Raw genomic sequence first — 22,032 nt, 5'->3', positions numbered from 1 at the left:
ATTTAATTTAAAAAAGGGCCAATATAGATCCCTGTTTTAATTCTGTTCTGAAATTCAACTAATCAGATATTTATAGAGTGCCTAAGATGTGCTTGGCTCAATGCTAAGGGCCAGGGACTCAGTGATGGTCAACATGCCAAGATCCCATGTGCCAGGAGACTGCCAAACCCATATCCGTTACTACTGTCCAGAGTTAAAGCAGAGGGAAGTTCATGTTACTCCTTACAGAATTCACAAAAACAATAATGTACGCAAAAGCCACTAATAATCCTGTAGATTGTTCACACGCTACAAGTTGTGAATTATTAAAGAAGAAATTGGGGTAGAGTTTAGATGCCATTTACAGGAAACCAGTGGGTCTTTAATTTGGGGTGAGACGGGGGTGGGGTGGGGATGAACTGATTGTTTCTTTGATGAGCTGACCTTGAGCTTCAGCCTGGCAGAGAGCCAGGGTGGATGAGGCTGCTTTAATTGATAAGGATCGAAACCCTCCAGTCAGGATGAGCTTGGAGTCGTTTTGAGTGGCCCTGGTACTTTTAAAACTCCAGCTTTTAAGTTAATTGTATTTGAGGAAGGATTTCAGGTGTTTATTCAAAAAGGGGCTTAGAGGCCACGCTATCAGGGCAGTTTTTCTTGGTTTGTGAAGCAGGGCAAGGCCAGCCTCCCGGATGCCCATCAGGATGCGGCTCCGTGATCTCACCAGGTTCACAGCCACGTCCTGAATCTTCTGTCTCACTTGATGTAATCGCCAGGCCCATAACCTCCTTACAAATTCCTCAAACCTGAGCTTCTCGAAGAAAATGAGAAATGTGTGGTGTCAATGGGGAGTCCGAGCGGGAAGCCTTGCACCACTGCCCTGGCTGGCGTAGTGGGTCCTCTCCAGCTGTCTCCGTCATGCCCGGACTTGAGACAGTGGATGACCTCACGTTGTTCCAAATGTGGAAGGTGTGGCCAGTTTTGGCCATTGCCCATCTGTACAGAGATATCCAGGAGGTTCTTTTTTTTTTTAATAAATTTATTTATTTTATTTTATTTTATTTATTTTTGGCTGCATTGGGTCTTCGTCACTGCACGTGGGCTTTCTCTAGTTGTGGCGAGCAGGGGCTACTCTTTGTTGTGGTGTGCGGGCTTCTCATTGCGGTGGCTTCTCTTGTTGCAGAGCGTGGGCTCTAGGCGCGCGGGCTTCAGTAGTTGTGGCGCGTGGGCTCAGTAGTTGTGGCTTGCGGGCTCTAGAGCACAGGCTCAGTGGTTGTGGCGCATGGGCTTAGTTGCTCCACGGCATGTGGGATCTTCCCGGACCAGGGCTCGAACCCGTGTCCCCTGTGTTGGCAGGTGGATTCTTAACCACTGCGCCACCAGGGAAGCCCCGGGAGGTTCTTAGATATGTCTCCCCTGTGAATAAGCTTGAGGAATTAAAAACCAAGAAAGAAAAAGTGAGCTGTTTTTTCCTGTGTCATTCTTCCCACCAATATGTTTTATATCACTTTCCTAATTAGTGTTCCACCACTGCTTTGCATGGTCCTAATTAGCCACGGTATACTGAGAAGTCAGATTTTAAAATGTCAACTGTTTCCAAGTGGAATCCCTAAAAATAATCCTTGGTTTGGACACTTCATCCCTGGAATTCTGCTTTACTGTTGGCAGCTTCATAAACCAGATATAATATTATTAGTTCCACAGAAATTTATGCTAAATGAATTATATTTCCTCTAGGTCAGGTGCCTTGAATGATTGTTTTTCTGGGTACATTTTATAAACAGACATTTGATGCTAGATTTTGAGTTATAAATGAATGCCATGACTGCTTGTCGGGTTACTTTTCTGGCTGACCACGCCCTCAGAATTCCTCTGCATATTTTAGTAAGCTTTTATGTGATCTGGAATTTCTGTGCTTGTGTACATGATTCCTAGAATCACAGATGACATCTCATTTTTAGGTGGCGACGGTGGCACAGAGTAGAATGCTATTTGTGTTGCAAGAAAATGGTATCATTTTACAGATGAGTAAACTTAAAGGCTCGAGTGGACGGTGCTGGTCTAAGGTTCCCAGGCTGCTCTAACATCACTGGGACCAACACTTCGCTTCTTTGTCCCGGTGCGGTGTTGTGACCTTTGAGCAGGGACTTGGCTCTCTGTGCCTGTAAACGAGTGTTGTTTTAGGGAGGAAAGAGAAAGGCTTTTGTGCACCTGCTAGGTGACAGGCACTATTACAGGTGCTTGACGCATGTTAACTCAGTCCTCAAAGTACCCTGCGAAGGTACGAAGGTTTCTGCTTCAGACCACTCCCCTTCTCTGCCTGAGTTTGGAATCAGCAGAAAGAAGCGTCTGTCTCAGGTGGATGGCAGTGGCTCAGGGCTGTCCACCTGTGCCCCAGCCTCTGGCAGAGCCGGGTGACGGTGTGCTTTTTCGTGAGACAGGCTCTGTTCCGTCCGTGCAGAGAGCAGGACTGAATACGTGCTCTCGGCAGGGCCTGAGAGGTGCACACGCTGGTTCTCCTTCCAAATTCACCACCTCCCTTGGGAGGAGTGAGGGTGGGCAAGAGCGAGGTTAGGACCACGACCCTAAGGATGTCCCTCCTCATGGAAACATGGAACCGGGGAAAGGAGGTGTCCTCCTTCTGCAGAGCATTATCAGGTGCCGATTATTTTTCCTATTTGATAAGTGAGAGGGTTGAGGTCCAGGGAGATGAAGCCATCTGTGCCCGTTGCCCAGCTGGTAGGTCCTTCAGACTGCAGTCAGGTCTGTGTCTGTTGAAGCTGCTTCTCAGGAGCAGGCGAATCCCCCTGGGTTGGATGTGGTGGGTGTTAGATGCACATCAGACGTGGCATCTCGGCCAGTGTGAAGGCTTGCCCACCCTCGTCCCAGTGCAGCGCAGCTGGTATTTTTTGAATGTGCACAAAGGGCTGGGATTTGCAACTGTTAGGGATAAACTGCTTAGCCTTAAATATACGGTTTTGGAAGATTTGGAAGCTGAGGTTGAAATCCAGCTTTTGGGAGTTTATTCATGCAACATTTATCGAGAGCTCTGCATTGAAGTATTGCACCAGTACTGGAGAGGCAAATGGGGCCCTGGGTACCCCTGTCCTTGGAAAGCTCACAACTGAACTGCAACAAATAGAAAACAAAGTGATTCTGATCCCGCAAGAGAAGAGCATGCCGGAGGGGTCTGCAACGACAAGAAGAGTCAGAGAAGGTGTGCAAGATACAACCCTTGTTGAAGGGCTTTGGTGTGCAAGCACCGTCTGCTTCCTTGCATCGTTGTGGGCATAGGTGGGAGTCACGCGCGTGACCCTCACTCTCCCGGGGCCGGGCTCGGGGAGCTGTCAGTGACGGTTGAGTGAGTTGGGGTTGCCTGTGTGCCGGGTAGGGTTGCCCTAGATGGCTGGGAGTCCTTCAGCTGAGAAAGGCGTGATTTTGTGGATTCCGTGAGGGGTCTCTATAGGGTATATATAGATAGATAGATAGATAGATAGATAGATAGATAGATAGATAGATAGATAGATAGATAGATATAGATATAGATATAGGTATAGATGTAGATATAGATATAGTCAGTTATAGGTTAGGCTGTGCTGTGGCAGAGAAATTATCCCTAAAATCTCAGAAAAATTAGCCCTCACTGCAACCCAGATTTAAGTCCCACTCACACAGAGTCTGATACCATTTGGGCAGTGAGTTCTCCAGGGTGGCTGGCCTCCCTGAGGTTACTCAGTGATCCACGCCACGTCCACCTGCGGCCTTACAGAGGAAGGGAGAGAGCTGGAGGCCAGCGCACCGCTTCAAGTGGTTTGTCTCCCTTGAGGGACGTGCGCTGTTTCCCCTCGCCACCCTCCGGCCTTACCTCCTGCAAAGGGGCTGCAGATGGGGAGGGAGGAGCAGTAAGGGTCCCGCCCACCTTCCAGCCCTTCCCCAACCCTGTCCCTTCAGCCTCAGGCCTCAGGGCTTTCCAGACCCTGAGCCCTGTCTTGCCCAGCTGCTCCCAAGGGAGGTCACAGGTGCTGGGGTTGAAGGGTGTACCGTCTCCTGCTGTCACCAGTTTCCAGCGGCCCCTCTGGCCGCAGGGCAGTGGCCCAGGGGCGTGGCTGCTGCCCGGCGTGGACGTCTTCTCTCCCTGAGATGGTCTGGAGCGGTTGTGTGCAGCCTTCTTCCGCTTTGTTCTGTGAAATTGAGTACTTTTCCTCCCCTCAGTTTATCTGCTGCTTGATTTACTGTCGTTCTAACATCCGATACCTGGTCGTATTTACGCTGAACCCAAGCGAACAGGCAGCTGAAGTATTTTTGTTCCCTTTGGAACCACAGGCATGTGAAACTGTTGAACCTTCCTGCCAGCCTCCGGCCACAGAAAATGAAAAGCTTGCTGGGCCAGAGCGTGTCGGCCAAGAGCCCCTTCATCTACTCACCGATCATCGCACACAACCGCGGGGAGGAGCGGAACAGGAAAATAGGTAGGCCGCCCATGCTGGCTTGCTGGCTGTGCTCTGCTGCCCAGCTCCTGGTGGCTCGTCTAGATTTTAAAGCTTGAGACTTGACTGCAGTTCATTCGTGCACGTGTGTATATACCCTCATCCAGGTTTATTCAGTTTGCTGCCTTAGCCAGGGCATTGCCTATAGACCTGACTTTTTGATATCTATTTCGTAAAAGGCAGTTTTTGTGGAAGTTCTAGAAACCAGAAGACCTCTGTTATCTGAGACTTATGTAAACTACAGAAGAGAGGTACTAGGAGATTAGGGTGATTTCCCAAGGCCTGGAGTACCTTTGGAATCATCAAAGGAGATTAAAGGTTGACTTATGTTCAGGACTGACTGGGGCATAAGGACCTCGTAGCATTTTCCCCTTTGAACGCTGACAGCGCTTGTTTTGTAGCGCACTAACGATCGCCACTTCCGAGATGCCTGGTGACTCAGCAAGGGGAGATGAGATGGTCTCGGGGTTGACCGGGAGCGGAACACGCGTTCCTGAGAATCTCCAGTGTGCCCTTCTGTGTGCTCGGCTCCCCGGCCATGTCCCAGCCCACGGCCACACCTCTCCTTCCTCACCGCGGACCCCAGGGCTCCCTCCGTGTCCTTCCCAAAGCCTGGCCGTGCTGCAGGCCTCATTCCTGGCCAGCTTTCCCCTCCTCGGGCCCCTCGCATTTTGAGATCGTGGTGCCTGCAAGTCGCAGTGACAGAGTTAAAGGACTGAGAGGCCCGTCACTGGTTGGGGTTTCGGTAGAAGTCGTGCGAAGCTTTTGCAAGTCAGCGCTCGCTTCTCCTTCTGTCCTTTTTCCTCCTTTAACTTCTTAGCCCTGATGTAGGCGAAGGCGTCCTGACCTCATGAGGCCCTTCTTCCCAGGATGCACGTGTCCTGTCACGCCCCGTAGCCGGGCGGCGGGCTCTCCTGACAGCGCCAGCCACGCTCTTTCTGCCTTTCCCGCTCACCTCCCACCTTCCCACTCGTGGCCCTCGGCTCCAGCCACACGGCTGCTTTCTGTTCTTTGGACGTGCTGTCTCGTTCCAGTCTCAGGGCTCGCTGCGCCTCTGCCTAGAGCTCACCCCCTGCCCACCTCGCTCACTCTGCGGGCCCCGCTCAGAGAGGCTGCCTCTGACCCGCACCTCATGGGCCACTTCTCCCCACTCTCCCCTCACTGCCGGTTGCCCTTCACAGCACCTAGATGCGTCCCTCTGTTTATGTTCCTGTCCTCCCCGTCTCCCCCTGCTAGAACAGTGTGGAGTGAATGAAGGAGTGGGGTGGATGGTGTGACCCCATTTTACAGACAAGGAAGCTGAGATTCAGGATGGGTAACTGCACAGCAGAGCCTTTGCCCCGTACCGTGGAGCTCAAGGCCAGGCACGACGCACAGCCCATAGCCTCGGTGGAGATTCCTTACATTCACGCCAGCAGGAGAGTTTCTTGGAGTCTATAAAGATCTCATAAAAAACCTCATTCACAAGTATTAAACCCCTGAACACCTTGAAAAATGAGTGTTTCTAAGCTGTTCCCTAAGGCAGAGGGCATAGTGAGGGCAGGAGTGCTAAAGCGACCCTGTGCTTTCTGGTAATGCTCACCATTTCTTTGATTCAAGTTGTGCTTTGTATAATGCTGTCACATTTTAGCTCAGTTAGTTTTCCTAGTAGTTTTGGAGGAAGTAATTTTTACCTCCCTTTTCCAGATGAAGAAGCAAACTCAGAGAAATGAGAAACTCCCAATTTTTCAGATCAAGTGTGCTGTTCTAACCAGGGCCCTCCAGCTTTCCCTAATGTGTGCAGCACGCCTGGCATGGGCCTCAGTCAATGATAACACACAGCTGCCCACCTCCCGCATCCTCCAGGTCAGCTTCGACAGCAAGGCAGTGTAATACCCGGGAAGTTGAATATCCTACCGCTCTGAAACTAGGTCCGCCGCCAGCAGCACCTGGGACTCACCTGTTGAGTTTGGGGAGATCATATGTATGGGACGAGCTGAGACTTAGGAAGGCCTCCCGGGGGCTCAGGAAGCAGAGCTGGCCCAGACGAGCAGGTGGGCTTCTAAGGTGTGGCTCGGAGGGCTCTAGTTAAAACAAGAAAATAAAGGAAGAAATATGGGGTGATGCCCTTAAAAAATAGCATCTGATTGTAAATTCTGGTACATTTCTGAAAGCAGAAGCCCTAAGCATATAGCACGCTACAGCCTCGACGTGCGTGCGTGCGCGCGTGCGTGTCTCTTGGTTCAGTCCTTCATCGGTTCATTGGTTCCTTCTCTCATCCGTCAGTGAACTCCCCGAGTTTCCCTGTGTGTGAGGCATGTGGCAGCCCAGCCCTGTGGGTTCTAACGGTGAGAAGTGCAGGCGTGGTCCTTGCTGTCGTGAGGTGTACGTAGAAGTTAGAGGCAAGTGACAGGTAGTAACTAAATATATTTAAAACGACAGATATTGTTTGAACGTTTTCCATTTGCATCCTGGGAAATGATTTTGCTCTTTTGTTCTCACATCCATCACGTAGGCGTGGCTGCCCCTATCACTTATCAGGCATTGTAAGGGTGAAACAAATCAGTGTACACAGATGTATATCGGAGGTCAGGTACTGCCTCTTAGTCCTCTGACCCCTACCCGCCATTCCCCCTGTGCTGCTTGGGCTGAACGTTTCCCTGACTTCCCTGCCAGCCGGCTGCCATGAGGGTCTCCCCGGTGGGGGTGAAGGTGCAGGAGGGCAGGGGCCATTCCACTCCTGGGGTCCCCTGGGTGGTGGCGGTGGTGGTGGTGCAGGGTGACCACAGCTGTGGCAGCCTGGGCTGCGGTGGTGGCAGTGGCAGGGGCTGTGGCCCCCTCTCCATGGTCCAGCAAAGGGCGAGCAGTAAATGTCCGTGAAAAAGAACGAGTGACCAGCTGCAACTGTTTCCTGGTTGTCAGGGGGGCAGGCCCGCCCCCCGCAGGCACTCTGTTGTGTGAAGGCAAGTCTTTTTTTTTTAACATCTTTATTGGAGTATAATTGCTTTACAATGGTGCGTTAGTTTCTGCTTTATAACAAAGTGAATCAGTTATACATATACATATGTTCCCATATCTCTTCCCTCTTGCGTCTCCCTCCCTCCCACGCTCCCTATCCCACCCCTCTAGGTGGTCACAAAGCACTGACCTGCTTTGACATTCTCATTTCAGTCTGTCGATTTTGAAAGACAGCCGCAGCCTCCCTACTGTTTCTCTGCTCTGGAGAGCATGCTGGGGAGTCTGGGAGCAGGGGAGCCGGGGGGACATCGTGGTTGAGCAGGGAGGCCGGGTCCCGGGCTGCTCCAGCGCATGTTGGCGAGCAGTGCGCGTCTGCCAGTGCGGGTGCCTCCTTTGATCTCTTTGGAGGTGTGGGGGGCTGGGGCTTGTTCCAGTCCGAGTCCCACTGTTTCTTGATGGTGGGCAGGTCACTTTCTGGGCCCCTTTTCCCCTGGGTGGACCTGGACCTGTCATTACAGAGTTAATGAGGCTTGTCTCTTGGACCTCCTAGGAGTCTCTGGCTGGTCTTTTTGGATCTCGTTAGGGTTGATGATAAGCTTTCTCCCCTAAAGGACATTTTAGGAAACTTTCACCCATTTTGTTTAGAGAAACTTCCAGAGACGATTTGGGGGACTGGAAGAGTGAGACTCCTTCCCAGGACCAGCTGCATGATTTGTGGGGCCCCCTTGTTCAAAAATCATGAGGAAATTGGAGACAGGGACAGCGTTAAGCAGAATGTGGCCCCGAGCCTGGCACAGTGTGGCTGCAGGGTCACTGCCCTTGCAGCTGGCCTTTCCTCTTGATTTTCTTCCTCTCTGATCTTCAGAAACTGCTGAGGCTTCCTTCTATGAAAAGAACACCCTGCATCTGCTGCAGAGGGCTTCCACCTTATCCAGCGATTCTCATGACCGTGTGATGCTGCAAGTGTTGTGTTCCCAACTTACAGATGAGAACATTACAACCGAGTGATTGTAAATTCCTGCCCTAGGTCAGGTAGCTAGTAAGGACAGAGCTCAGGCTATGTCCATGGTTTGTGACTCAAAGCCCAGGGACCTTTTCCTTTAAATACGGCTCCTCATAACAGTGAGAAAGAAGCACCTGTTCATCTGGGCTGAGGACAAATCCAGTGGATGATGCAAGACTTCTGGGGATATAACAGAAACTTCAGCCAAGATGCATGTTGTTTGTTGAAGACCCATGGGTACGAACATGTAATTTATATTCTGTGGCTTCTAATATCTTTTTAGCAACAGACTCATCAGCGAGAACCTGCCTGGAGGTTTGAAGAATCGCACGTCTTTAACCTAGAATCCCAATCTCTATAAATGAACCTTATAATTGGGGGAGTTATCACAGCAAGGGGCACAGAATATTAGAGAAGAAGAAACCCTTGAGGCAGTTCCTGAGACGACCATTTTCCACGCTCTCTTGGAATAATTTATCAGTCTTTCCATCTGTGTGTTGCTAGCATCTCTGTCGTCCGAGTTAGACTCCGCGCCGAGGTGATGGCTGTACATGTCCTGAGCCTAATTTGTGCCAGGACTTGGTGGTGGAGCTGGGCTTCTCGCCCGGCTCGACAGCTGCCCCGGAGGAGACTTGGTGGCCTGGCCAGGCCGGAGCTGTCAGATGGCCTTGGGCTGCCGCCGGGCCTCCCTGGGCTGCAGTTGTGCCGTCTACAGAGACCGGGCGCCAGAAGCTCACGAGGAGGATTCTTCTGAGGGTCAAGTGAGATAATGTTCTGAAGCATCCAGCAGCCTTTCTCAGAAGGCTGTGAGCAGCGCTGTGTGCACTGTCCAAGGTGCTGGGGACGCCGTGAGGAATCAGGAGCGTCACCCGCCAGATGGGTCCAGCCAGTGTGGTGAAAAGAGAGGAGCTTGTCAACAGAAGCCACCGAAAGATGTTGTTTGTCCACGGCTAAGAACACACATGGGGGCTGTGCAATACAGTGTGCAGCGGGCCCGATACAGAGGGTGTTTCATAGCCTTCGATGCTGTTCCTTCCTGTGGTTTCTGGGACAAAATATCGAGGAAGGGGCCCCACCGTGTGCTTCTTTTTGTTTTTTGGGTTTTTTTTGGCAATATGCGGGCCTCTCACTGCTTTGGCCTCTCCCGTTGCGGAGCACAGGCTCCGGACGCACAGGCTCAGCAGCCATGGCTCACGGGCCCAGCCGCTCCGCGGCATGTGGGATCTTCCTGGACCGGGGCATGAATCTGTGTCCCCTGCATCGGCAGGCGGACTCGCAACCACTGCGCCACCAGGGAAGCCCCCACCGTGTGCTTTGACACACTAAGGCTTAGGAAGGAGATGATCTCCTCTCAGACAAATAACTATTCCTGTAATCAGGGATTTATCTTAGGTTTAACCTTTAGTGACTAGGACTGTGCAAGTATAAACGATTCCTTTCAGAACCCCAGGAAAATGAATTTTGAAATGATGGTTATTTGACCGTGGTAGAGAAGACAAACAGTTCCTTCGTTATCAGGCATAGCAAGCTGTTAAAACAAATGACATTTTCATTGGCAGTGAGGAAGGGCTGGGGTGCTGGCTGCTGAGGCAGTGATGGGCTCAGTGATGCCGCTGAAGATGGGGGTGGGAGCACCGTGTCTCTGCAGAAGGACTTCTGTGACCCCTCCCTCCCGCAGAGGTTCTCAGCCTGAGGCTGGGTGAAGAGAGGTGGGTTTCTGGAGCCAACGGGGGGAGAGCAGCAGCCTGGGAGCAGCAGAGGCTTTGGGGCCAGGCACACGGAGATTGGACTCGGCTGCCTCATTCATTAGGGCCATCGATGGTGGACGGTTCAGTGTTCCTTGTTGGTGAATGGGGGTGATACGTGCTCTGCTGACTGCTTCACTGTATTGTCAAGAGGCTCAAATGGGTACCTGCTTGTGCAAGCATTTTGAAAACTAACTCACCTGGTGGGCTCCTTCTTCACTGCATGCAATTTCAGGATGCCATAGGTTTGGTGCAACCTGTCTTAGTCTCTGTGCAGGGGACCTGGTGTGAAGTGTTTGGGAAAAATGGTGTCTTTATGAAAGCCTGTGAAAGCTGAAGAATTCTAATCGGTAAATCTTAGTGTCTACTGTAGAAAAAACCCTTTAACCACCACTGTCCAGTCTAGATACTTCTCTGAGTTCAAAGACCTGGGCTTGAATCCCTGCTGCCCCACTTACTGGCTGTCTGATTCCCAGCACATTTATTAACCTCTTTGGACCTTGAGTACCTGCCTTGTAACAGTGGGATTGTAATATCTACCTCACCAGGTCATTATGAAGAGTAAGAGACAGCCTTCCAAGGGCTGGACAGTACCTCCTGCCCAACACGTGTTACTTGGTTCTGAAGCCCCTTCCAGTTTGCCTAATGGAGACTCTTAAGGGGAGGAGAGGGCAGTGGAGTGGGGATGGGGACTGTATTACTTTTCTTTTGTGTGTAACAGATGACCACCAATTTAGTGGCTTAAAGAACACAAGTTTATTTTCTCACTGTTACTGTCTTGAGTCCAGCATGTGTTAGCTAGGTCCTCTGCTCAGAGTCTTGCAGGCTGAAATCCAGGTGTCAGGTGGGGCTGTGTTCTCATCTGGAGGCTCAACTGGGAAGGATCTGTTTCCAGTCTCCCTTAGGTTCTTCATCCATTCCTTGTGGTTGTAGGACTGATGTCTCTGTTCTCTTGCTGGCTGTCAGCTGGACCACTTTCAGCTCATAGCAGCCGTTCTTGGGTCCTGGCCACATGGCCTCCTCCGTGCATCCTCTCATGCTCTGAATCTTTTCACTCAGGATGGGTATGTTCCCTTCCAAGGGCTCACCTGAGTAGGCCAGGCTCTCCTAGGATAATCTCCCATTGATTAAGTCAAAGCCTACTGCTTGGGGGCCTTCATCACATATGGAAGCCCCCTTCCCCTTTGTTATATAACATAGCCTATCGTCGTCTCCACACTCAGGGGTAGAGGGTGACACAGCATGTACACCAGGGGCCGGGAGTCTTGGCGGTTATCTCAGAATTCTGCCTCCCGTAGATGTTGGACTGCAGCTGACCTGGGAGTGGACAGGGAGGAGAAGCCACTGTCTTCTCTCACAAACTTAGGGAGGGGAAAGAGAAACCACGCTATGTGCCACTTAAAATTGACTACAGTGCCACCTTCCTAAGGACCAGCCCCTGGGCCCGCAAAGGTCTGTGTGACGTATGGCTCTACACCAAGAATAGTGCTGTCTGGATTGATTCCAGTTTCGTGCAGCTGCGCTTGGCACTGAGGGAGGGAAGCATCAGTCACAAGGCATCCAAGTGGCAGGGATGATGTGCTTTGCATTGCAGAAAGGTAGCAGTAAAATAGCTTTAAACTGTGTATCTCAGGATGATCGCAGTGCCCACTGCTTCATTGGAAAAATAAATTGCCAGGGAGTAATCTGAAACCATGTGAAACGTGCAGAAACACCAGCTAAAACGTGGACTCTTCTGTGTGTATGTATTTCTAGATTTCCAGTGGGTTCAAGGAGACGTGTGTGAAGTTCAGCTGATGGTATATAACCCAATGCCGTTTGAACTCCGAGTTGAAAACATGGTATGTATCATGAATCATTTGACCCTTTTGGGCTAGACATCAACTTACCATTAAAATAAGTTTTTTACTTAATATCTCAGGCATACTGCCTACAATCTATGTCTGTTTTTTTCACTGTTGTGGCCTCTCCCGTTGCGGAGCACAGGCTCTGGACGCGCAGGCTCAGCGGCCATGGCTCACGGGCCCAGCCGCTCCACGGCATGTGGGATCTTCCCGGACCGGAGCATGAACCCGTGTCCCCTGCATCGGCAGGCGGACTCTCAACCACTGCGCCACCAGGGAAACCCTATGTCTGTTTTTAATATTTGTTTTGCCAAAGATTATAATCTTCTTGTGAGTGAAGACTACATCTTGACATTCCCATGTCTTTAGTGCTTGGTACGCAGTGAGACGTGTGAGTCAGTGAACAAAGACATCTCGGATTTGAACATACACAGAGCTTAGTTGATTGCATATAAGATTTGAAATAATTATATTGAAATTTACATGAGATTAGCAAGGTTACAAACCCTGTATTGAGCCCACCACTCAATATCACTGTTACTGCACTGCTACAAGATGATAAGATGATCAAGGCCTAAGGGAAGAGCGAGCTCTCTATTCGTAAGAGAATAAACGGCTACACTGCTAATGCGAAGTTTCCCTTGGGTTTGAAATCTGATGTTCTGTTTCTGTGTTTGTGTACGGCGTTAGAGGCTCACCTTTTGCAGTGCTGTCCATTGGAACTGCTCCCCTAATTCTGCAGTGAGCGGGAAGGAGATTCATACGGCTCACCAAGCTAGACCTAGTGTTTCCAGAGCGGAGCCCTCCGCCATCGGTGGATTCCAGTCCTCAAGTCTTCTCTATGCTTACTATTGTATAGAACCACTTTGTAAATTTTCAGCATTGTGTGAAGGATGGTGCTGAGCTGGGCGATGCCTTCCTTTGGGGTTTTATGACTCATTTTCAGGGTGGGAGGTGGGCTGTCCGTACAGGTGTCCTGCTGAGGGCCCGTGCCACGCGTCAGGCCTGGCCTCTGCCGTGACCTTGGTCAGAGCCGTGGTGGGGTGCATGAGGGGCTGCAGGAGCTGCGTGGAGAGTTAGGGGAGGCCCCACTGAGGACACAGGGTGAGTGGGAGCTCAGAGGCAGACTGGGAGTTATTGAAGATGATGTTTAGGCCTCCGGCGTGAGACGTGGTTTTCCCAAATCTGTTGGAGCTCTTAGAAATTCAGCTGAATATTAAGCTTACCACCCTGAGGTCACTCCAAGAATGACCTGTAAGGATGAGTGTTCCCTCCTCCTCCGGTTGCACAAGAATGTGCCAACCTTAGGGTTTAGCTCTTGGTCAGGCCCTTTAGTGACTTTCTGTCTCTTGGCCTAAACCAGGAATAATAGTTGTTTAGAGAATTTCCCCCAAAGTGCTTAAAGTATCATATGCTTGCTATTCTTTCTTATACATATTTTTAGTCTTAAAAAGAAGCTTTCATTTACATCTGGCTGAAAAGTAATATGTGCTTTTTATAAAAAATGAGGAAGAACAAAGAATAAAATAAGTTACTACTAGCCCACAAATCATGTTCAGAATTTAAAAATTAAATTATGGAATATTTCAAGCATATGAAATGTTACAGGGAATAATAAGCCCTTGTACATCCACCATTCACATTTAGCAAATGCTCACAGTTGGCCGTATTTGCTTTAGCTATTTTAAAAAGAAATCAAATGCCAATATATTTTGCCTGGAGACAATAGCCATCTAATTGGTTTCTCTGCTTCCATTCTTGGCCACTACATCTGTTTCACACATGGTTAGATCATTTCATGCTTTTGCTCAGACTCTGGGCGCAGGTGTGCTCATTGTTATTGGAGAGCCTTTGCTTCTGGGTACTTTCTGTAGACAGGGTTAGGAAAAGTCTGCATGCATGCACACATAGACACGTGCTTACACACGTACCTACATGCATATACCTGCACGTGTGTGTACATACATATACGTGTGCCCTTAGACATGCATATACGCAGTACAGACACAGACTTCACACGTCTGACTTCACAGCCATCCCTCCAATTCTAGTCCGTCTCCGTAGGGTCCTTCTCGCCTTCCTGCCTTCTACATCAGCGTCCTTCCCTCCAGTGGGAGAACCTGGGCGCACAGCAACATTAGCACGCTTCTCATCTGCTTGCTCCTGGGATAGACCTAAAAGAGGTTCAGGATTGCTTCGACCATAGCACTGCAGAAAACAACCCCCCTGGGAAGAATCCAGGATCCCTCCTACATTTAGGTCTTCTTTAATGTATCTCAGCCATCTTCTGTAGATTTCAGCGCGGGAATCTCACAGACCACTCATTAGACTTATTCCAAGATAAGGGATGTTTTTGGTCTCTTGTTAATGGTATTTGTAATATTTTATTTTCTAATATGTTTCGTTTAGTGCTAGATTATAGAAATACTTTTGCTTTTTTAATACTGACTTTGTTACTTGGCTAAGTGCCCTTGTTAGTTCAGTTTTCCTCGTAGGTTCCACAGTTTTTGTGTGTGTGAATAATTGTTTTCATGCCGTTTCTTTCTTCTCTTGGCTGTTGTGCTGGATGGGGCCTCTGTTACAGTGTTGAGGAGAAGGTCCTGAGCGCGGAGAGGTCCTGCAATCGTGGGGCAGCTCCTGGAGGCCAGGGAGCCTGTCTCGTTCGCCGTCAAGCATACGGCCGGGTGCTTAGTGAGATGAACTGGTAATTCACAGAGGCACTGGTGGAAGGATATTAACTGATGATCTATTTCCACACTTCACGTTTTTCATTTTGTTTCTAAATAAAATATTTTATTTTTTCTTTTCATTTACATTCCAACTTGGTAAAACAAGAAAGCAGAACAAATATTAAAAATACATCAAGCGGGGCTAATATTAAAGATGGAATTGTTGTTCAGGCACCCACAGTGCTGTCCACTTTGAGATTGTTTTGTGTTCATCGCACTTTGAGGACATCTCTACAATTCCCTGTGGACTTTTATAAGAGCCGCTTATGAGCCTTTTCCTTCTGAGAGTCCCGGGGCTCTCCTGTGGGCGAGGCACGATGCTTGGGGGCCGATCGGGACCGACCAAGAGCAGTGGCTTTGGGATTGGGTTAGGGCCGTGCTCATTGCCGTCCTCTGTCACCTGCTCCAGGGGCTGCTCACGAGTGGAGTTGAGTTTGAATCTCTCCCCGCGGCGCTCTCCCTCCCGGCTGAGTCTGGTCTTTACCCAGTGACGCTTGTTGGGGTCCCGCAGACGACGGGGACGATTGCTGTGAATGGTAAGCAGGTTCGGGGGCTGCTGGTTCCTGTGCTGCCCGGCATTCCGGTCTTCGCCCGTTAACAGGTCACGGATGGATGGCGGTGCTTTGGGACACGCCATGAACCATGTAGAGCGTGCGGGATGTGGAGGGCACCCCCCGCGCTCCTGTCTGTCTTCCCCGGAGCCTGCAAACACGCTCCAAGGTTCTCCCACTGCAGTTAAACCCCCTGCCCCCCCGCACCCCGAGCCCACGATTTCCTCTCTCTGTGGCTTCATCTGCTGTCTCTCCTTCCGAGCAGACCTCTTCAGAGAGCTGTCTGGACACGCTGAATCCACTCTTCCACCTCTGTGCTGGTTCTCTAACCCACCGCATCCTGCACATCCAGCCGTCACCTCACAAAAACTGCTGTCACTGAGGCCACTGGCAGTATTTTTCCGGCTAAATCCGGTGCCTACATTTCAGATTTTGTCCAGCTCCACTGCTCAGCAGCCTTGGGCACCGCTGCCTGCCTCCTTCCTGGGTGCGCTCGCCTGGTCACCCTCGCGTCTCTGCTGCCTCTTCTGCCTGTCATCTGGGGCAGTGTCTTCTGCAGACACTTCTTCTTCAGCCCGACCCTTCAATCTGCACCCAGCTCTGTCCTTCCCTCCCTCCCTCCTGCTTCCCCTTGCCTCTCCTCCCTCTCCCACCCCCTCCCGCCCTTCCTCTCTCCTCCCCTCCTTTCTCCACCTGCTGTCTCTCGGCAGCCCCATCAGAGTCATCTACTTTCCTGGCTTCAGGTCCCATCTCCATGCTGCTGATTCCCAGGGCCACGTCTCCCGTCCAGACCCCTTTCCTGGACCTGCACATCCAGCCGCTTCCCACTCATCTTCTTGGCTGTCTCGTGGGCACGTCACATACAACATGTCCCAGCCGGAGCCCATCACCTCATCCCCCAAGCTCCCCCTCCTGCCGTGGTCCTGTCCCAGTGAGGGCGTTGCCGTCTGGCCAGTTGCCCTGCCCGGGCACTGGGAGTCATCCTTGCCTTCTCCTGTCTCCTCCTCACTGCCCCCTACAACACTGACCGTGTCATCCGCACCCTCTCCACCTCCACAGCCGCTCTGGTCTGACGGAACAGGACCCTCTTCTAGAGTTTGTCACAGAAGCATCAGGACTGGTGTTTCTGCCCTCACTCTTTCCATATTGCAGCCACGTGACCTTTCCACAGGGCAAGTCTGGTCATGTCATCTCTGGACTGGAAGTCTTAGCACCTTCACCATGCGCTTTCCATCAGGGCTCCATGCCTTACCAGGGCTGTGGAGCCCTGTGTGATTGGGCCCTGCTCGTCTCTGCCGGCTCATACGACTCCTGTCCCGGAAACACGCCACGCTTTCCTTCTGTTGGTGTGCCTCCAGACTTGTGACCCTGGTGCCTCTCCAGTGCCTCGCGCAGCCTTCCCTTCCCCCTGGAGATCGTCCTCAGCTCCCCTCCGCTGGCTCGGGCCCTCCAGTGCCTCGCGCAGCCTTCCCTTCCCCCTGGAGATCGTCCTCAGCTCCCCTCCGCTGGCTCGGGCCCTCTCCAGTGCCTCGCGCAGCCTTCCCTTCCCCCTGGAGATCGTCCTCAGCTCCCCTCCGCTGGCTCGGGCCCCTCCTTCACGTCATTGATCGCGGTGGCTTTTTGGCCTTTTCCTTGCCAGCCTGGCTGTATCCTCACACCTGGCACGTTACTAGTAGCTCTTAGCTATTTGGTGGCTGAAAGAACAAACATTCACTGGGAAAGGTGCTCTCTCTCTCGAGCAGAGGGGCAACAGCATCCTAGGTGAGGGTGTGTTGCAGGCAGTGCTGAGATGGGCAGAGCCCTGGCTTGTGGGCAGTGGGGGAGGGGTGACCCAGAACGGGAGGTGGGCGGAGAAGGACTTCTCCTGACGAGTGACCCTGAGGTTTGAAGGCGAACTAGGGGTTATCCGAACGAGTGGGATGGAGAGTAAGGGGGATCCAGGCAGGAAGAACATCTGGTCCAGGCTCTTACTTACCTGGTGGTAAGAGAGAACAGGGTGCAGAGGGAGCTGGAGGGGGGCTCAGAATTAACTGGTCTAAGGCAGAGGGGTGTAGTGATGAGGCTGGGAAGGCAGACAGAGGGCCGACCCAGAGGGCCTCATAAGTCTTGCTGAGGGCAGTGTGGGCTGCTGCGTTATTTGAAGAGAGGAGAGATATGGTCTGACGGGCGGTTCAGAGCTGCTCCAGGCTGCTACGTTGGAGAACGGGCTGCAGGCGGGCAGGACTGGAGAAAGGAGACCAACTAGGAAGCTCCAGCCGTAGCCCAGGGAGAAGATGTCAGACATCGGACCCCAGCTGTGGCTGGGAATAGAGCAGAGGAGACAGATGAGAGAGGAAGTAGCCAGGACCGAAAGGCTTGACTCAGAGTGACACACGGCCGAGGACCAATACGTCCACGGATGAGTAGTGAAGCCTCGGTGACAAGAGGTCGCTGGGACAGACTAGTTGGTGTCCGTTGTTTGGGGAGCCTTATGTGTGAAGTATCACTGGACATAACACACAGGATTGTCATCAGATTTTCAGTTTATTTGCAGTCACCTTCAGCAGTGGGTGAGAAAAGGAAAATGATTGGTTTTAATTAAGAAGCTGCAAACAAAGGTTGCCTCGTAGACAAAGCCACATCCTCTCAGGTTTCGTAGAAAGAGCAGCATGACGGGGCGCCGGCTGCGGGTTCTGGGGAGGGAAAGGTTCGCAAGTTAATTTAAAGGCGGCTTAGAAGGAACATACTTAAAAAAGGAAATGCGGGTGCCGTGAATTGGAGTTATTTTACGTTGAGGGCCAGTTGGAACTGGCGGGAGGTTAGGGGAGCATTGGTGAGGCTGTGCAGGTGCTAGCTTGCCTCTTGTTGGGTATGTAGCCACTTAGTACGAACGCAGAAAAATTGTCACCCTAGGCATTTAGCCATCGCGTATTATTTGATTTTGTTACACAGTGAATGTTGTTTATAATAATTATCTCAGAATTTCAAAAGCCATTTTAAAGCTTTGCTTAAACAATTTCAAGTGCTTATCTAACCCATGGAGGGTTTTTTTTTCCATGGAAATTTTGCTAATCTTACAGTGTAGTACTTGTACACATCGAGCAGATCTGCCGTTATCACATGACAGCTATAAAAACAGTAACTGACTCTTGAACTTTCGTCTCTCAACAGAAGATTTTGAATCATCTTTTTCAAATACTTATTAAGTTACATTATGTCCTGGAAAGGAATACAAACTATCATTTTCATTTTAGAGATGGATAAATTTGAAAAGCAACTTGGTAAAGGGATGAGACACTAATTATTAAGCTCTGTGAGATCTATAGTTTATGCACTGTCGCTTGGACGCAGCCAGCCTTGTGAAGTGGGCACGCAGGTTCTGTTCGCACCTCTGCTCAAGGAAACTGAGGGTCTTGGGGTTGAGCGTGGGAGCTGTGGGCGAGCCTGGCAGGCGACGGGGCCTAAATCTCAACTCAGGTCGGAAAGGGACCCTGCGTTCCTGTCACCCCGGGGCTGCCTTGAGGCGTGGGTGTCTCATGAAGCCTTTTCAGGTGGTGAAGCTTTGCGTTTTGTCCCCAGGTTACCACACCACGGTCTTTGGTGTCTTTAGCGACTGTTTGCTGGACAATCTCCCGGGAATAAAGACCAGCGGCTCCACGGTGGAAGTCATCCCTGCTCTGCCCAGACTGCAGATCAGCACCTCTCTGCCCAGGTAGAGCACGCGCAGCCCTGGGTCTGCTTGCTGACAAGAGGGGCACCTAGGAGTGCTGTTCGGTACACCTTCTGCAGGGGCCCCAAGAGTCTGAGTTAACCTGTGATCGTTACGACCAGAATAGAGGCGAAGGGTTTCTTCGAGTTAACCAGTAGGCAGTGTGCTCTGCTTGCAGCAAACTGGAATATAGTTGAAGTGTTTCTTACCAGGGTCAGAACAAAATGTGAAATTAGGCTTTGGAATTGTTATTTTGGTGAGAAACAGTTGAGGTTTTAGAGAACTTAAGAAAAAGTCTTATCTTCTAAAAAATAGTCTTTTTTTTTTTTTTTTTCCTTTAGCATTATAGGAAAACATAAAGAAGAAAGGGAAACCTCAGAGTGAATTACTATTAATGCTTTCTGGTGTTTCCTTCCACTGTTTATCCATGAAAAAAAATGTTTGAATAGTTGAGATCATACTACATTTTATATACTATCATAGATTACTTCTTGCATAAACGTATAACATTAGCTAAACGTTTCTATTTTAATTGCTTAAAAAATTACATCATAAAGGTATCTCAGAATCTCATCACCATTCATTTCTTTGCTTTTGGAATTTGGGATTGTCTCAATTTTTGCTCATATGAATAATGCTTTAATGTTTATCCTTTGGGCTGTTTTTATAAAATGTATCTTGGTATTTTCTGAAATGTTTCAAAAGCTCAGTCACTTACTTGATGGGCCCCTTCTCAGTGCCAGCCTCGTCTCATCCCAGCTCAGGGCTCTGATGGGTGGGACGCTGTGCTTTGGGACAGTCAGCGCCTGTGTCCGGGCCAGGCCTGCGGCCAGGCTGCATGGTTCTCCGCTTTCTCCCTCCTTCTTTTCCCACCGTACCAGAGGGGCTGGCATCCTCTTTGCTTGAGAGGCAGAGTGATTTGTGCAGGCTGTGTTTTAGTTTTCCTAAACACCTTCTCTGCAAATTCAAATTGACTACAAACAGCTTTCACTTGAGAAGGAGAGAAGGACTGCCTGCTAAACTGTGGGAAGAAGTCATTTATAGAGAGGACGGGAGTCGCTTTTCCTTTCTTGACAGAGAAAGTTTATTTCTTGACTCATGAACAACTTTCAGGTATAAAATGCAAAGGGATTCACGTTGATTCTTTACGCTGTTATTTTCGGAAAATGTGGTTTGGATGCGCTTTTTAACCCCACCTCCCGCACACGTACCTGCCTCGTTGTTGGCTGGCTTTCATCCCCACTGTGCCTCTAGAGCCTTTTCCCTGTGGTCACTGGTCCCTCCTTGCCCGGAAGTGGGTTTGCTGCCTGTGGGTTGGGAAGGAGACACCAGGGTAATGAGCGTTGTGGATTGAGTGACAGTCAGTAGGACTCGGGCTGGAGCTTCAGACCAGGGCTGTAGTGCCGGAGCCTCAAGGGAGTGTCAGGCGAGGCTCGGGGCCTCTGGTCCAGGGCCCCAGCTGACCAGTGCCGAGGACCCGCCAGCTGCCCTGGGTCCCGTCAGGAGTTGCCGGCGTTGCTCGTCGATTTTACCTGTGATGTGGAGGCTGTTGTATGTACTTTTCATTTTTCTTCATTTTCCTCCACTTCCCACGTTATCATTTGGAATCGTTCATTTAAGTTTTCTTCTTAAATCAGTGGATTTTCCCAGGCCATTTCTGAGCATGAGATTTAAAAAAATTTTCAAAGAGTGCAGCATGCTCACGGATCATTTGAATTAATTCATTGTTTCACTTTTGTCCTCACCATAATCCAATCATGCAGAATTTTTTTTGCTTCACACACGCTTGAGAAAGTAAGGCCCAGTGAGAGCGATCACGTGGATGACAGGTCAGTGACCCAGGGCGCGTCTGCATGTAGACAGCGCTTATCACGTGGCAATTTGCCCTTGAGTTCTTGGACGCTGGGTGCTGATTCCATGTTAAAGCCAAGGCTCCCTAGTCCCTGTTTCTGAAATGTTTAAGTGTGGTGATGTGAATAATTCTAAAATACCATTGGTTTCCTTTGTTTTTTTCTGTGTTTCTAAAATTTATTATAATTATTACTATTATTTTAGGTCTGCACATTCACTGCAACCTTCCTCTGGTGATGAAATATCCACTAATGTGTCAGTCCAGCTTTACAACGGAGAAACTCAGCACCTTGTTGTGAAACTGGAAAATATTGGGATGGAACCACTGGAGAAACTGGAAGTCACCTCAAAAATTCTCACCACCAAAGGTAGGGAATTTAAGTAGGTTTGACCCAGAAATGTTTATCTTTTTTATTTGCAGAAGAGACACATTAGATAACAGCGTTCAGAAAGCCTAAAAATTTCTTCCAGTTTTTTTTTTTTTTTGGTACGCGGGCCTCTCACTGTTGTGGCCTCTCCCGTTGCGGAGCACAGGCTCCGGACGCGCAGGCTCAGCGGCCATGGCTCATGGGCCCAGCCGCTCCGCGGCATGTGGGATCTTCCCGGACCGGGGCACGAACCCGTGTCCCCTGCATCGGCAGGCGGACTCTCAACCACTGTGCCACCAGGGAAGCCCTCTTGCACCTTTAATTTGACACCACTGTGAAATTTTTGTCCTAATCACGCGTGAAGAGCGCGCAAAGGAAGAGAATGGAGCACAGGATGCACCTTCGTATCCCCTGTGCTCTTAACAACGATCAGATCTCGGGAAGCGTATCCTGGAATGAATGAATGAAGAGAAGCATTTGCAGGTTCAGAAGCATTACCATCTAGGATCCATCCAGCCAGCCCAGTGTTTTCCGTGGGTTCAACACTTAGAGCCTGTGCACTCCCTCTTAAAGACAGATTCTGTTTCCTAGTTCTAAGGCACACGTAGCTTGGGTGTCATAAGACCTGTGTTAAACTTTGGCTTCACTGTTTACTTGCTCTTTGTCCTTCACATGCCTCAGCTTCCTCCTGAGTAAGCAGGGGAGGTGGTCCTTACCATGAAAAGTTGTTCTAAGAATTAAGTGAGGCAGCATGCGGCAGAGGACCTGGTCTGCTCGTGGTTAGTGAATGGTACTGATCAAAGGGGGGATATATTGTGTGTGTGTGTTGGGGGGAGGGCATCGAGAGTAGTAA

General features: G+C 50.3%; 1 protein-coding gene across 6 annotated transcripts in view; it reads left to right on the top strand.

Moving 5' to 3' along the window:
• TRAPPC9 (trafficking protein particle complex subunit 9) overlaps positions 1-22,032 on the top strand; it is a 526,641-nt gene that overhangs the window by 130,585 nt on the left and 374,024 nt on the right. For all 6 annotated transcript variants that reach the window (XM_060127570.1, XM_060127568.1, XM_060127569.1 and 3 more), the window contains 5 exons: positions 4,300-4,445; positions 11,904-11,989; positions 15,131-15,257; positions 18,831-18,963; positions 21,016-21,179. In XM_060127570.1, coding sequence (XP_059983553.1) covers positions 4,300-4,445; positions 11,904-11,989; positions 15,131-15,257; positions 18,831-18,963; positions 21,016-21,179 — 656 coding nt within the window. The remainder of the gene's footprint in view (positions 1-4,299; positions 4,446-11,903; positions 11,990-15,130; positions 15,258-18,830; positions 18,964-21,015; positions 21,180-22,032) is intronic.

The sequence above is a fragment of the Lagenorhynchus albirostris genome, chromosome 17, assembly GCF_949774975.1.
Source record: "Lagenorhynchus albirostris chromosome 17, mLagAlb1.1, whole genome shotgun sequence".
Taxonomy (NCBI): Eukaryota; Metazoa; Chordata; class Mammalia; order Artiodactyla; family Delphinidae; genus Lagenorhynchus; species Lagenorhynchus albirostris.
This window is presented reverse-complemented; position numbering and strand designations above follow the sequence as displayed.